The sequence below is a fragment of the Monodelphis domestica genome, chromosome 5 (assembly GCF_027887165.1).
Source record: "Monodelphis domestica isolate mMonDom1 chromosome 5, mMonDom1.pri, whole genome shotgun sequence".
In the NCBI taxonomy this organism is placed as follows: Eukaryota; Metazoa; Chordata; class Mammalia; order Didelphimorphia; family Didelphidae; genus Monodelphis; species Monodelphis domestica.
In genome coordinates this window covers 216,364,978-216,381,587 of record NC_077231.1, presented here as the reverse complement: position 1 = coordinate 216,381,587, position 16,610 = coordinate 216,364,978, and the positions used below count along the sequence as shown (strand labels likewise).

Sequence of the window (16,610 nt, the reverse complement as noted above, 5' to 3'; positions counted from 1 at the left end):
TCAAAGAGTACATGGTAGAAAGTAAGGGGTCAGTTTCCTTGAAAGGTAGGAGGGTGCCAGGTTATGATGAAGGGTCTTGAGAGTCAGAGGATTTTATATTTATGTGGAGGTGGGAGATTGGGGAGGGGGAGTTTACTGGAAGACTTCCTCTTCAGAAAAATAATTTTGATAGCTGAGTAGAGGAGGATGAACTAGATGGGGGGTAGAGATGAAGCAGAAAACCCAACCAAAAGGATACTGCAATGGACCAGAAAATCAGGTATTTACAAATACTATGAAAGTAGAATTGATAGGATTTGGCACCATATTGTATTATAGGCAATAAACAAGCCCAGTGGGGGAAGAAGAGCAATTAAAATCAAAGTTCTCAAAGAGCCACTGCTCAAATTATGAGCGGCTGGACATATATAAATATATACATATATATATATATACCATTTGAAATATTCCTTTAAAGAACCAAAGATCAAAGATATCCAGGGAAATAATGAAAGAAAATGTGAAGGAAGGTGGCCTTGCAGTCCCAGATCTCAAACTATACTATAAAGCAGTGGTCATCAAAACAATTTGTTACTGGCTAAGACACAGAAAGGAGGATCAGTGGAATAGACCTGGGGTAAGTGACCTCAGCAAGATAGTCTATGATAAGCCCAAAGATCCCAGCTTTGGGGACCAAAACCCACTATTTGATAAAAACTGCTGGGAAAATTGGAAGACAGTGTGGGAGAGATTAGGAATTGATCAACACCTCACACCCTACACCAAGATAAATTCAAAATGGGTGAGTGACTTAAACATAAAGAAGGAAACCATAAGTAAATTGGGTGAACACAGAATAGTATACATGTCAGATCTTTGGGAAAGGAAAGATTTTAAGATCAAGCAAGAGTTAGAAAAAAATCACAAAATGTAAAACAAATAATTTTGATTACATTAAATTAAAAAGGTTTGGTACAAATAAAACCAAATGCAACCAAAATTAGAAGGGAAGCAACAAATTGGGAAAAAAATCTTGACAAAGGTCTAATTACTCAAAATTTATAAAGAGCTAAATCAATTGTACAAAAAAAAAATCAAGCCATTCTCCAATTGATAAATGAGCAAGGGACACGAATAGGCAATTTTCAGATAAAGAAATCAAAACTATTAATAAGCACATGAAAAAAGTGTTCTAAGTCTCTTATAATCAGAGAGATGCAAATCAAAACAACTCTGAGATATCACCTCACACCTAGCAGATTGGCTAACATGACAGCAAAGTCATGAATGCTGGAGGGGATGTGGCAAAGTAGGGACATCAATTCATTGCTGGTGGAGTTGTGAATGGATCCAACCATTCTGGAGGGCAATTTGGAACTATGCCCAAAGGGCGATAAAAGACTGTCTGCCCTTTGATCCAGCCATAGCACTGCTGGGCTTGTACCCTAAAGACATAATAAAGAAAAAGACCTGTACAAGAATATTCATAGCTGCACTCTGTGGTGGCAAAAAAATTGGAAAATGAGGGGATGCCCTTCCATTGGGGAATGGCTGAACAAATTGTGGTATATGTTGGTGATAGAATACTATTGTGCTAAAAAACTGGAGGAATTCCACGTGAACTTGAATGACTTTCAGGAATTGATGCAGAGTGAAAGGAGTAGAACTAGGATAACATTATTCACAGAGACTGATACATTGTGGTACAATCGAATGTAATAGACTTCTCCATTAGTGGCAATGTAATGTCCCTGAACAATTTGGAGGGATCTATGAGAAAGAACACTATCCACATTCAGAGGAAAAACTGTGGGAGCATAAACACTGAAGAAAAACAACTGCTTGATTACATGGGTCGAGGGGGATATGACTGGGGATGTAGACTCTAAATGATCATCCTAGTGCAAACATCAACATGGTTCTGATCAAGGACACATGTAAAACCCAGTGGAATTGTGTGTTGGCTATGGGAAGGGATAGGGGGAAGGGAGGGAAGGAATATGATTCTTGTAACCAAGGAATAATGTTCTAAATTGAATAAATAAAATCTTCTAAATTAAAAAAAAAATTCCTTTACCACAGGCAGGTCCAGATCCCTAAGGGCTAACCAAGGTGGCTAAGGTGTATTACTATAGTGATCAGTAATTCTAAAGCAAAAGAATAAAAGCCTGAGTCTCTTCTGGGAAGGCTTAGCAGTAAAAAGATAGTCAGACTGTGCAAACAACTTGTCCCTATGTGAGAAAACTGGAGCAGGTGCCAGGTTAAGAGGTAGATTCACCATAGCAACTATTTCAAAGGAAATGAGTGCCACTTGGAGGTATGAGTTGCTAATATACAGGTGGATTTTTTTTTAATACAGGGAGTTGTCATTGTTAATGAAGTTGAATGTTTTTCAAAATAAGGTTGTAGGAAAATGGGGGAATAGAACATTGACTGAAGTAGGAAGGTAAGAAGATACCTATGAGATTCTCAGTTGAAGAATTACTTTCTTGGGCAAAAGATTAATAAAACTCTAACTTGGAGAAGGTGAGCTTTTCTAAATTATGAGGGCTCCTAGGCCTAGAATAAAGGATACCTGGGTAGATTCAATTTTTGGTAGAACTAGTCTTAGAAGATTTAACCCTGGATTAAGAAAGAATACTATCCTATAGATATTCCCCTAGGACAGTGTCTCTTGGGGAAGGTTTTCAAGTTTGCATGCCCAAACTACAACTTCAAGCTGCCTGTGAGCCCCCAACATTACCCCAGAGTGAAGGAAGTGCTTGCTTTGGGAGGCTAGATAGAGGGACGGGGGCATGCAAAAAAATGTCTTCAGCACACATGCCAAGACTTCACCAACACTACCCTAGAAAATCACAAGGTGTTTTCCTAGGGTAGTGTTGGTGTGGTATTGTATCAGATACAGAGATATCAGATAGAGTACAGATATACCCTTATCTTCAAGTTTGAAAATTTCTTAAGAGCACGAATCTATATCTTATTCATTTTTATAGTCCTTCAAGGCACCTAGAGGGTCCAGCAGGGTCAGACGTTCACCTTCAAAGTATTTAAATGAATTGAATAGGGATAATTCATGCCTTACTGGGCAGCTAGGTAGCTCAATGGATGAAATGCCCAGCCTGGAATCAGGAAGACTCAAAATTCTAGCATTCAAATTTGGCCTCTGACACTTATTAGCTATGTGACCCTGGGCAAGTCATTTAACCCTCTCTGCCTCAGTTTCCTCCTCTGTAAAATGAGTTGGAGAAGGAAACTGCAAAACATTCCAGTATCTTTGTTAAGAAAACTCCAAATGGGGTCACAAAGAGTTAGACAAAACTTAAAACAACAACAAAACTCTACTTGTTGAATAACATCCCAAGTGAGCCTGGCTGGAGACTTATTAAGGAATTAGCCAAGCTGAACAGTTATTAGGGCAGAGAATAGAAATTGGCTCCTTTTGGTTTTAGAAAGGAACACATCTACTTGCCCAGAGGACCTCAAATGAAAAGAGAAATTAATCAGTGACTACTAAAAAATTTACTAGTCTCATATAGGTCATCCACAAGTCTGTTAGAGAAAAAAAGAGAAGGTAGATAGACAAATGGAGGTTCTCTCTCATCTCATCTTACAAGCCATTCATTCATTTACATTAAACACTTATTTGGTCTGAGACACAATGACAATGGCTAGAGAAATAAAGATAAAAAATAAAAGCAGTTCTTCAATGGTATAATCAGAAAGCCTCTAAATGAGATACAAGAAGAGCACTAGTGATGTTTCCATGCACATTTCAGGCATCATCATCATCGTAATGATGATGGCTAACAGTTATATAGTGCTTTTAAGGTTTTCAGACTGTGCAAAAAACTTGTCCCTATGTGAGAAAATTGGGGCAGGTACCAGGTTAAGAGGTAGATTCTCTATAAATATGAACTGACTTGATTCTCGCAACAACCCTGGGAGATAGAAGCTATTATTATTCCCATTTTATAGTTAGGGAAAACAAGTCATACAGAGGTTGAATGACTTATTCAGACAGAAAGCTTGTTAAGTGTCTGAGGTAGCATCTAAACTCAGGCCTTCCTGACTCTAGATCCAGTACCCTATCCATGGTGTCATCTAGCAAGGATCAGTATAGGTACCAAAAGAGTGACCTGATGGGGATAAAATGTCTTCTACTCAACCACACTAGCATCCAGAGAATTCTTCACTACATGCCTAATTAGAATCTGAGTAGGACTCTAAGGATATAGTTACATGGTGGAGAGGAGAGGGAGAAAAGGCTGCAGGTAGAGAGAGGAATAACAATTAAATAATTTATTTTCCTATTTTATTAAGAGATTGGTATAAGAAGCCAGGCCAAATTTATTTTACCTGGGTGCAGAAGAAACTAAAGTAGTCTGGAAAGCCACATTTCTGAGAATCTAAGAACTGATTTGTGGATGTTCTCCATTTCCTGGCTATACAACCAGTATAAAGAGTAGTTATAAACCGACAATAGCTTCATCAACACACGAAATAGGAACATTTGAAACAGAAAAGAAAAAAGAGATGGTGCTGAAATGATAGGTATGAAGAAGAGTCCTTTCTATCTCCCTTTGACTGTGATGCCAAACCATTCTATCTTCTGGCTCAAGACATTTTCTCTACTGTGCCACAGAGAAATCATTAATAAAAACAAACATGGCTGGCTGACATGTTGGGAGTGGTGGCAGAAAAAAGGAAAGGGGAAAAAAACCTCATTTGTACCAGTATCACAAGCAAGAAAAATAAAAGAGCCACATGAAGCATCTGAGAGCAGCAGATTCTAACCTTTTCTGTAACTAGCAGCATTTTTAAAATACGCTTTGATCTTTTTTTTTTAAACCCTTATTTTCTGTCTCAGTAACAACTCTAAGACAGAAGGGCAAGGGCCAGGCAAACAGAGTTAAGTGACTTTCCCAGGGACTTGCACAGTAAGGAAGTGCCTGGGGGCATAGTTGAACCCAGGCCTTCCTCATTCCAGGCTTGGCTTTCAATTCACTTGACACTAGGCTGTCCCTTAAGTATGCTTTTATCTTATTGGTTGTCTTAGAATGGATTTTAAAGAGCCCTGAACATTTACTCAATCAAGTATAGAATACTTTTTTTAATACAAAAATATTTGTTCATCTTCAATATGTAAACAAGAAGTTTCAAACATCAAAGTAATTATAAAAATTAGGAACAAGGTCATGGATTTCTATCTTTACCTACACATACTAGCACCTCCTACCACAAATTTTTTTTTAAAGGGCTTCAGTGAAATAAAAGGAACCTGGTTATGGTGAGTAATTTCCAAGCAGTAATTCAATGACTTTACCCACCTTGATCTGCAGCACATCAAGTGGAATAGTTTCTCCTTTCACTATGGCCAGTGTGGCATCTGTAATATGCCTAAAAAACAAGGAAGTAGACAGAATAATTCGCATGTATGACACAATTAAGGCAGGTGCAACACTTTCCATTCATTGACTTTGTGACGAAGGTATTACAACAGTATCCTACCCACTCTATATATGTTGGAGTTAGGAGGATCTGGGTTCAAATCTGACCTTAGAAACTAACTAGCTATCAAAAGAACTCTACAGGGTGTCCCAAAAGTCTTAGTGACTTAGTTTCTTGCACTTGCTTAAGGGACCCTGTGTGAGTCACTTAATCCTGTTTGCCTAGCCCTTGTTTTTCTGTCCTAGAGTTTGTTTGTTTTATTAAAACCCTTACCTTCCATCTTGGAGTCAATACTGTGTGCTCCAAGGCAGAAGAGTGGTAAGGGCTAGGCAATGGGGGCCAAGTGACTTGCCCAGGGTCACACAGCTGGGAAGTGTCTGAAGCCAGATTTGAACCTAGGATCTCCAGTCTCTAGGTCTGGCTCTCAATCCACTGAGCTACCCAGCTGCCCCCTAGTCCTAGAGTTTTTACTAGGACGGAAAGTAAAGGTTTTTTTTTAATTGCTTTTTTTTGTTGTTGTTGTTTTGTTTTGTTTTACTTTGGGAAGGGGTGCTAAAAATTTGGGCAATAACTAATTTCATGTTTTGTCAACAACAACATGTTGAGTTAGATGGCCTTTGAGGTGGCATCCAGCTCTTAGAATTTAAATTCCAATAACCTTAAAGGAGTTTTGAGTCCCATAATCTAAGTATATCATTGACAACATTCTTTTAAATGCTGTTAGTTTTAAAACTTAAATTCCTAAAAGATAGAGCATATTCATATCATTTTTTGCATTTACTGGCACAAAAAATTCTCTCCCATAAATATTTATAAGGTACTTTCTATGATGCCAGGCACTATAGTAAACATTAGGGATACAAAAAAGGAGTAGTAGATAAGTCACTGCCCTCAAGGAGCTCATAATCTAATGGGAGAGATAACAAGGAAACATACAAAGGAGCCACATACAGAAAAAATGGGACATAAGTAAACTTAAGCCCCTCCACCCAGCAACCCTTTGCTTCTTGCTCACTCCTATGCTTACAGACAACTATAGTAAAAATACAGGGTTTTTTTTTGGGGGGGGGGAGGAGCTTTTAAAAAAAGTATAAGAGAAGATACTAGAATTAAAGAGTTGGAGAAAAATTCCTGTAGATGATGAGATTTTATTTGGAACTTAAAAGGAAGCCAGAGAAGCCATTGGGTGGAGATGAGGAGAGAGAACATTCTAGGCATGAGAAATAGGCAGAAAGAATGCTTGGAGCCAAGAGCCAGAGTTTCTTGTTCATAGAACAGCACAGAAGTTCATGTCACTGAATGAAAGAGTACATTAGGGAATAAGGTCCAAAAAACCCTGAAAAGATAGGAAGGAATTAGGTTACAAAGAGCTTTGAATGCCAAATAGAGCATTTTGTATTTGATCCTGGAAGTGATAAGGAACCACTGTGGGGATGATAACATGCTCACACCTTTGCTTTAGGAAGATTATCGTGGCCACTGAGTGGAATGGAGGAGGGAGTGGAGTTGGGAGAAACTTGAGGCAAGCAGGACCACCAGTGGCTATTGCAATAGTTCAGGCATGAGTTGATGAGGGTCTGCACCTTGGCAGTGGCAGTTTCAGAGGAGAGAGGGGGACATATTTGAGATATATTGCAAAAGTGAGATCTATGGATCTTCGCAACAGTTTAAGGCTGTGAATCTGGGGGCCTGGCAGATAGTGTTACCCTTGGCAATAATAGGGAACATATTAGATGGGAAAAGGTTAGGGAGAAAGAAAATGAGTTCAGTTTTGGATATGTTGAGTTTAAGATGTTTACTGGACATCCAGTTCAAGATGTGAGAAAAACAATTGGAGATGTGAGCCTGGAGGTCAACAAAGAAGTTAGGGCAGGATAAGTAAATTAGAGCATGGCCAAACAAAGATAAAAATTAAGTGCATGGGAGCTGATGAGATCACTGAGTAAAGTAAATAAGAGAGGAGAGATGAAGGTCTAGGACAGAATCCTGAGGGATACCTACGGTTATATGGTGTGATCTGGAGGAGGATTTAACAAAGGAGACAGGGAAGTTAGATATGTAGAAGAAACAGAGAGTGATGTCCTGAAAAATCTAGAGAAGAGAATTATTAAGGAGAAGATGGAGAGGTTGAAGAGAATGAAAGTTAAGAAAAGTCTTCAAAAATATACATATTTGAGCAGCTGCTTAAGATATAATCGAAATTCTCAAATAATCAGGTTAAAACTTGAGAACTAACCCATTTTTCTCTTGATATTTTGGAGAAAGAAACCTTTCAGGTAATAGCTGATAAAAGCCCCTACTTCAAGGCACTTTAATGTTCACAAGGTGTTTTGCCTACATTATCACTAATCTTTCTACCAACATATGAGGTAAATACTTTTGGTATTACATAATGAAATATTATGTGAGGAAATGGGCTTAGAGGCATGATTTCCCCTGGGCCATAAAGCCAGTAGGAATCAGGGGTAAAGTATGAACCTAAGTTTCTCATCCCCTAGCCACCCTCTCTGTGCAGGGGCTACTTGCAGTACATCTCCAAAAAGAGAAAAAGGAGAAAGCAGCCTGGAGTCCACCTGAACATCACTTTCTCTCTTTTGTCTTCAAGGGGCAGAATTACTTATCTTTAGAAAATAGAGCACTTAGCAGTTTAAAGTATGGGATGAGTTACTTGAGGAAAGGGGAAAATCGTTCAGTCACTTCAATTATGTTCATCTAAAAAAAAAAATTTTTTTTAACCAGAAATACTGAAGGCTCTAAAAAAATTTCATTTACCTTAAGCAAAACCCTAAGAACACTACTGCAGATTTAAATGCTTAGTACTTGTTGATTTAAAGAAAGATCTTTACCTTAATGTGGAATAGTGTTGTCTTTAAAAACTCAGGCATGTTCTTTCCAAATTACTTTGTAAAGTAGAAGAGCAGAAGTCAATCAGCTCTGTGGCCTTAAAAGTGTCATTGTTCAACAGCTGTCCAAAGCATTGAAAAGTAACTCTTCAGGATATCAACACATTTTTGTGTTAATAGCAGAATGGATTTTTATAATAGGATCCTCAACTCATTTACCTGAATAATCCTGACATTCAAGGTTCTTTTTTCTCGAAGGTAATTATGGTATAACAAATCCTGACAGAAGTGCAAAAAAAGCAATATCTTGCTCTCTTTAGATGGCCTTAGGCACCTGTCATATTATCAGAGGCTGTAAAAATTCAAAACGTAGGCTTGGCTGATTTGATTACACAAGAGCCTTGAGGTATGCTTACAAATTAATTTTAATTTAATTTAAAAAGGTAGCAAAATGAACAGTAATATTTTAATTATGGGATAAGCGAGCCTAAACTGGAGTTTGTCCTTTAGCCTGAGAAAGAGTAGCCTCAGGACATAAGGGATGAGAATAAGAGAAAGGTATTAAGGATGAGGATAGGTATAAAATTCTAAAGAAAATTGTCCTCCAAGAGAAAGGTTCTGCCTCTACATTTCCTAAATTTTGTAGCAAGGAAATATTGACTAAAGCAGGTCAACTAATCAATACCACAAGGAAAAAAGAGAAAATCTCAAAAGCAATCAGGACACAAACCACAGAAGGAGGCTTATGTCAGGAAAACTTTATCAAATCAATGTTTTTCATCTGCCTCTCTGAAAATCTTACCTGAAGAGAACAGGCATAGCTAATTTAACTGTTTGTTTCTTTTTCCCATCTCTCTCTGATTTCAGGGTGGCTGGGGATAAAATGAATGCTACTTGTTGAATTAAGTGCCAAATCATTAGGTTCAGTTTGTTTACATGCCAAATATTAGAGGTACTATTTGGAAGGCAAAAAACATATACTTTGAGAAGCATTAATTTGCCTAGAACTTTGTAACCACTAAAACAAACTAAGAAGTGTCTGAAAGATATAAAACAGATGTGAAATATACATACATACAAAACAACAACAAATCACTATAAGACCAGGTTTATAAGATTTTTTTTGAGGGAACAGTAGAGGTGACACATGCTAATTCTCTTGATTTATTTCAAGATTCTTCACCTGTTGAAAAGTGGTAAAAACAATGTAAGTTTGTGATTTTCGGGGCCAGAGCTGCACTTGCATTTTTTGCTGAACATACTCATTCAGTCTACTGAAGTTACTCCTAAGAGGGAATAATATTATGTCCTAAGTTCATTTGTTTATAAGGTTACACTAATGAGACCAAAGAGTAGGTTTAATCCTAACAATGGCTTCTCTCAGCTTCCTGGATATATCTTATTCACGAGAGTACAATACTTTTGACAATGGGACCTGGAAAGATGGATCATTATTACTACCATTGAAAACAAAACAAAGCTCATGATTTCAAGTACAAGTCCTACTGATGGTGCACCAGAAGAATTATTAACTGATACTGCCTGAGAGATAAGACATTTACTGAAGCATTCATTCCTATTTTTGGCCTCAAGAACTATCTTTTCCCAAATATCTTCAATCTTGATAATTATAAGCCCACAACCCTGCAGGGACATTTATAACTATATTACCATATAATATATATACTATAACTATCTTACTCACCTCTATCATCCTCCCTGTGACTTATATATAGTCATTTTGGCTTCTAATTAATGAATTTCGCCTCTAATTTTCAATATTTCCTCTTGTTTGCTCATTTGGGATTTACTGGTTAATTTTAAAATGAATATTCATTTATTAATACTCTCCTTTTCTACTGAATATGTTTCTGGGGATATAATTTTTGACCTGATAATTGACTTAGCTACATCCCAGAAATTTTGATATACTGATTTATCATTATCATTTCCATTCATATAATTTGTGAAACTATAAACAGTACTTTAACACAAGCTCCATCATTCAAGCAAATTCTTCCTTCTCTTCCCTCACATTTATTATTAATTTCCCACATGCACAACCTACTGGACTTTGTTTCCACTTTCAGGGAAGAGTGTATGGCTCAAACTGCAGGTCTGTCCCAGTGGGATAAATCCTATGGGAATCTTACTGAAGGTAACCTGGAAAGGTAGAAAAAAAAGTAAGGAAAGAATTTAAAGAAATTAGGTTAAGCAAAAAGCAAAGCTGTGTTAGTTATGACAGCATTATCTCTAGGCCTGGAAATAACACCCTGGTTATCAGTAGTTGGGCATTTCTCCAAACCAGACAATTAATGAATAAATAATTTAGAATTTGGCAAAGTCTCTGAAGCACTCACTAATGTCAATAAATTAGAAAAGAGCTCTATGAGAAGAACAAGGTCTTGATCATAAAGACTGATGGAAATATACTAATAAGAAACAGAGGAACAGATTCAATTGAGTACTCATACCCTCCAATTTGCAAGTGCTGAATAGAGAATTCAGACCCATAGATCTGATTAAAATTAAACCAGATTTACTTTTTAATCTAATGAGTATTTTTATACTAGTTAAAATATTTTCATAAAAATTAAATCAGAATTAATTTTTATTGTCTAAATTTTATAAACCTCTGGTTTCATGAGACAGACAAGATAAGAGTACAATATGACAGAAGGAGGCAATTGTATAACGAAAAGAACAATAAACTTAGATTTAGAGTTGGTTCAAATCCTAGCTCATTCACTAACAAGGCAACCCTCTATAGGGGTCCCCTTCACCTATTGGAACTTCAATTTCCTCATCTGTAAAATGAAGAATTGTACTACATGACCTCTAAGGGCCCTATGAGCTCTACCCATATCATCTATATCTGTTTTTGAGGATGCAAAAAGACATCATCTTAGAAATATACTGTGTGACTTCTCTTTTCTCTGGAAGGGTCTTTCAAGCTATGCTACTTGCCTAGTTGAGGCATGAAAAAATAGTTAAGCCTCCCATTACTCTCAGTAATCATTGGATTTCCTTGAATGGCAGAACAAAACATGTTGAAGATTGCTGCTTATTGGTTTGTGTACTGAGAGGGATTAAAAAAAAAAACCCTACCTAGAACAAATCTTTTGCTATGAAGGAAATGCAACTAGTAACTAAAGGCAATCTCCCTTGGGGAAGCTAGGTGGCTCAGTAGCCAGAGAGCCATGCCTAGAAAGGGAAGGTTCTGAGTTAAAATACGGATCCAGATATTTCCTACTTGTATGACCTTTAACCACTCTTCTGCCTTAGAATCAATATACACTATGGATTCTAAGATAGAAGGTAAGCGTTTTTTGTTTTTGTTTTTTTTTTTAAAGGACAATCTCCCTTAGTACATTAGTAAAAAATTTTTTCCTTTAAATTTGGTTATTCACATTATTTGACTTCCAGTCTGGTGAGGAAAGATTCTCTTTGGGCTCTCTAGTCCTATATTCACCCGCCCATACCAAATCATCTATCATACCACTTAGGGAACGTTTAAGTTGCCTCTGGAAGCAGGAAAAACATCTCCAAATTCCTCTGTTTTTGTAATTTGTAGAGATGTGACTCTAATGGGAAATTCTCAACTGAGGCAAGTAGAAATGAGAGAAGCCAGAGAGACACAGAAGGTGGCAAGGGCACAGAAATATCCCCAGAGACTGTTTCTGAGTGCCCTGATAACAACTCTTTCTAAAGGGACAGGAACGGAACTCTAGAAAAAATTCTCTAGAAAATGATTTTTACCCCACTGTGTGGGTGGAAGATTATGTGGTAAGCAACACTGGACACAAGCTATTGGGATTGCTCTAGATGGACTTGTTATGCAGGACAGTCTACTTTGAGTTAATGTTACAGAGAAGTCAGTACTTTTCTTTCCCAAATCAAGATAGCCCATTCTAGGAAATTCTTCCAATGGGGTGGGGAGAAGAGGAAAGGAAAGGAAATAACAAGAAAAGAAGAGTAGATAAGTAAGAATTTTGCTCCTTCCTTTGAAGGAGCAAAATTCAAAATTTAAGACTTCTAAATGCTTACCTCATCTACTCTTCGAAGAAGGCCAGTAACAACCTACAAAGAAGTGTAACAGATTTTAGCTAGTATTTCCTTTACCTTATAGAATTATATTCAATTTAAAGAAAAACCTGCAAAATTCATTATCCTGTTATTCCATCTTAATCTCAAATGTAATGGTTTCAAAACTTTTTTCCTCACTCAAGTTCCATACTATTCTCCTATTCTTTGCATTTATAGCGGATGATTTTTTCTTTCACCTATACGAGGAAAATTAAAATCAGTTTTTGGAAATCACCCTTGACTGGGCTCCTCCAAACCTCTCTGAATCATTCTATACAGCATGCTTCTTCCCTATCCTCACAGAAGAGGTATGCACAATCCTCAGAAAAGCAAATAATTCCTGACCCTACAATCTAGGTCTGATTTCCTTCTCCCAACTTTTTTGGTTTGCTAAAAATTAAATTATAGCCTGCCATTTTGAAACCAAAATAATGCTAGCAGCAAATATTAAATACTGTTGTTTCCCTTCTCATTACTTTACAGTCTCATTCCTCAAGTTTGTAAATCACTTTCCCTTCATATCATTTCCTGTTAGAATATTTCCCCTCTTTTTAGACTCTGGTCAGATGCAACTTCCTAGCTTTCTGCTACATGTAATCAACAATGAATGTTCTTTCTCAAACTGTTTTATATTTGTTGCTTTAAAAGTTGTATTTCACAATTCCGTGGGTACAAATAATTATTTCTAAAAACCTTTTATTTTTTGTCACAGTAAACCCCAAGATAGATATTTATCAAATTGAAGACATTCTTAATTATCCTTTACAGCCAAGGAGTCTACCTAATGTTTTCCTGACATGATCAAAATATTATACAATTTAAAGATGTATAGTTGGAAAGTTACAAAAACAATTATTCCAGTTATTAGCACAGTCTTTTAAAAAGGATCTATAGGAAATAAATAGGGTGTCCATAAGTTAGAAAATAGGTGAAAAACTATGTTATATGAACTTAATGGAATATTATTGTACAGTAAGAATGAAGAACAGTAGGAATTCAGAAAAAGAGGCAAAGATTTGTGTAAACTATTATGGAGTGAAACAAACAGAACTAGAAGAACATGCACAATTACAATAACACTGTAAATAAAAAATTACTAAAGGAAGCCAAACTGAGTAAATGAAAAACCAGTGATGGTTCTAGAGAAGATGTTCCTCAGGGAAAGAGACAAGCAAGCACACATAAGGCAAAATGTATACAATAAGATACAGTCCTTCAACCAGGTATTTGTATTTAATTGTTTTTCTTTGCTACAATGGAAGGCTCAAAGTGGAAGAAAGATAGCTGAAGAGATCTCCTAGAAATGACAGTGAGGTAAAGATGAAATGTACAATCAGCAAAATGTGTTAAAAAGGTCTCTAAAATATATCCCAGAATTTCTAGTACAAGCACTAGAGAGAATTCTAACCATTGAAGTCTTCTTGTTTTGTGATCTAAAAGAAAAAAGGAACCAAATTATACAAGATAAAGCCTTGAAATGAGGTACTAGTGTTCATTAGGCAGAAGCTAAAGAGCAGAGCAGTGGTAAGAACTGCTTTTGTGTCCTTAATAGCTTTCTGCTATTCAATTAAAGAGGTTGGATTTTGCCGCATAGAAAAGGTAAATCTTTCTACAAAAACGGCTCACTGCTTTTGTAGGACTAAATATAATATTGAAACAATGTGTGTGTGTGTGTGTGTGTGTGTGTGTGTGTGTGTGTGTGTGTGTGTGTGTATTTGAAAAGATCACTGCTGGCATAACTGGGTAAGTCCACTCTACATACAATGAGAGTGGGTATGGGAAAGGATATACTAATGTTCCTTTATATATTGTCATATAACAATTTCTTTCACAGTTAACACGTTGATATCAAAATTTAAAAAAAGTTTTCTCCTTTTTGCTACATGTCCAAATGAAGCGTATTAAACTTACAAAGGGAAAATTAAACCTTAGGATGATGGTTTTGGAGAACACAGTAGATAAAGACAACAGCATAAATTTTACCACTACACACTTTTCAGAAAGTTATAATTATCCTAAACATTAAAGCTTAGAAATCGCTTTTTTGGAATATAACTATTTCTCAGTGACAGCACACTAAGTCATGGTGTCTATTTTCTTCATCTGTAATATCCCTTCAAACAGCAAAATAGTCCTACCTCCTGCAGAGTTCCATCTCCGCCTGCGACAATGATCATGTCTGTGTTTTCCATTAATTCTAGCAGTTTCTTGGCTTGTCCTTCATAATCTGTCTAGAATAGAAATAAAGCCTTGGCTCAATTTATCAATCCAAGGACCATAAAAACTCAAAAGTTTAAAATTTTGGCCTTTTAAGTTAGACAATAACCTCTTAAGATGTAAAGTAATTGATATCTGATAACTAAAATGTTAGTAAAATGATAACAGGGCTTAAAAGGCCTGGAAATTTCTAGCCTTATATTTTATATGTGAAGAAAACAAGGGCCAGAGACGTTAAATGATTTCTAAAAGCATGCAGTCAGGACCAGAGGCAGGCGAGGAAACAAAGTTCCTGGCTTCACATTCAAGTGCTCATTTCATCATTACATTTACTCAATGCTTTTTTAAAAAAAGGATTATGGAAACTAAATGTACAGGTGTGGGTATAATATTATTCCACAGTATATGAAATTTCTTTCCAAAGATGGCAAAAATATTTCTATGCAATTTGGGAAGGAAGCAACATTTGTACTTATCTATAAAGCTGGCATATGGAATCCTAAACAAAGATAGTATTTGTACCCGCTTAAAGCTAAATATCAACTCATAGGGACCACTTTAAAGAAATGAAACATGTCCATTTTTGTGACAGTAACAAAACTTTAAAAGTCACCATGGAACTAAAGAATTGAAAACTATATCCAACTGAGCCTATATGGGGAACATCTGTATAGGCAAAATGGAGTTGTACATTAGCTACAACAAATCTAGGAGAAACAATGCTTCAGAGATGATTGAGGGGCCTTACTTTTTTTTTATTCAAGGAGGCAAAATTGATAGCACATGTTAAGCATTTGATCACAGAGAGTAAGTTACAGTTTAAGTCTGGGAAACTACTTTTAAAAATGCATGTGTATAGCATTCTTGTACAAGAAAGAACTCTGCAATAAATTGGTAAAAGCAGAATTTAGAGTAAAAATATGAATGCAACCTTATAAACAAGTTGGCAAAAAAGAATTACATACATATGTCTACTGATCTCAAGAGTGACCCATCACCCATATGTAACAAATACTTCACAGTCAGATTGCCAAAATTTGTAGAAGCTACTCAAATAGTATTATTACTTTATTTCTTTTCCCCTCTTCCTCTTAAATAAATTACTGAATTCTAAAAATAGGTATCATTTAGAGTTCCTTCTCAACAAAGAAAAAGAGGTCTGTCTGAGGAGCTATCAGGTTATGTAGTCAGGTACTGAAATAATCCTAGGCCTTAGGAATTTTACACTTTTGGAGGAAAAGGAAATACTTGTGGTTATATTAGCTCTTGTCATTCAAGGAACAATAATTTCATAATATAATACTAGACACATCAATGAGTTCTTTGACCTTAGCTTTTTTAGCACCTATGGGAGGGAAAAGTCATCTCTCACTCTCTCTTCCTGCCTGTTATGTGGTTTCGGTCTCAAAGGAACAAAAGGATTTATGTACAGAGTTACTGGATTGCTGTGGTTTATCTCTGAGGAACTGTGGAGAATGGAAAAATTACCAAAGGATGGAAAAAGGCCAAATGGATTGATTTTTAGAAGGAGAAAAATGGATTCTTTCAATTCAATTCAATAAACATTTATTAAGTGCCTACTATGTGCCAAGTACTGTGCTTAAGCACTGGGGAGACAAAAAGAGGTAAGCCAGTCCCTGCCCTAACTGTTAGGCAGCTACCTTCTGATCAGCTGCCATGCTAGCCTGATCAAAAACCAATTCCTGGAGGATTTATCTCTTTCATATACAGAGCTCCTACTACAGTGTCCACTGCTCTGTTGCTGGTTGCCAGCAGAACATACTATATCTAGACCTGATCCCAGCAATAATTAAACATCTCACTTATACTTCCCAAGCACCATTAAATCTGTCATTGCTTCTGGCAAAGGAGGGTCATTCTATTTCCCTATGAATCCATTTACTATCTCTGTAATTTTCCAAACCACAATACTCTTCCCTGGCTACTATATCCCTATATATGTTTTCAGTGTTCCATATTGGAATGGAAGCTCCATAAGGGCAGAGACAAATTTCATTTTAGTAACTGTATCTCCAG

At 36.5% G+C, this 16,610-nt stretch overlaps 1 protein-coding gene across 2 annotated transcripts in view; it reads right to left on the bottom strand.

Annotated features, from left to right (window-relative positions):
* AGK (acylglycerol kinase) overlaps positions 1-16,610 on the bottom strand; it is a 119,016-nt gene that overhangs the window by 24,064 nt on the left and 78,342 nt on the right. For both annotated transcript variants that reach the window (XM_001375516.4, XM_056799806.1), the window contains 4 exons: positions 14,495-14,587; positions 12,318-12,350; positions 10,339-10,433; positions 5,307-5,376 (listed from right to left, as the gene is read on the bottom strand). In XM_001375516.4, the coding sequence (XP_001375553.1) occupies positions 5,307-5,376; positions 10,339-10,433; positions 12,318-12,350; positions 14,495-14,587 (291 nt within the window). The remainder of the gene's footprint in view (positions 1-5,306; positions 5,377-10,338; positions 10,434-12,317; positions 12,351-14,494; positions 14,588-16,610) is intronic.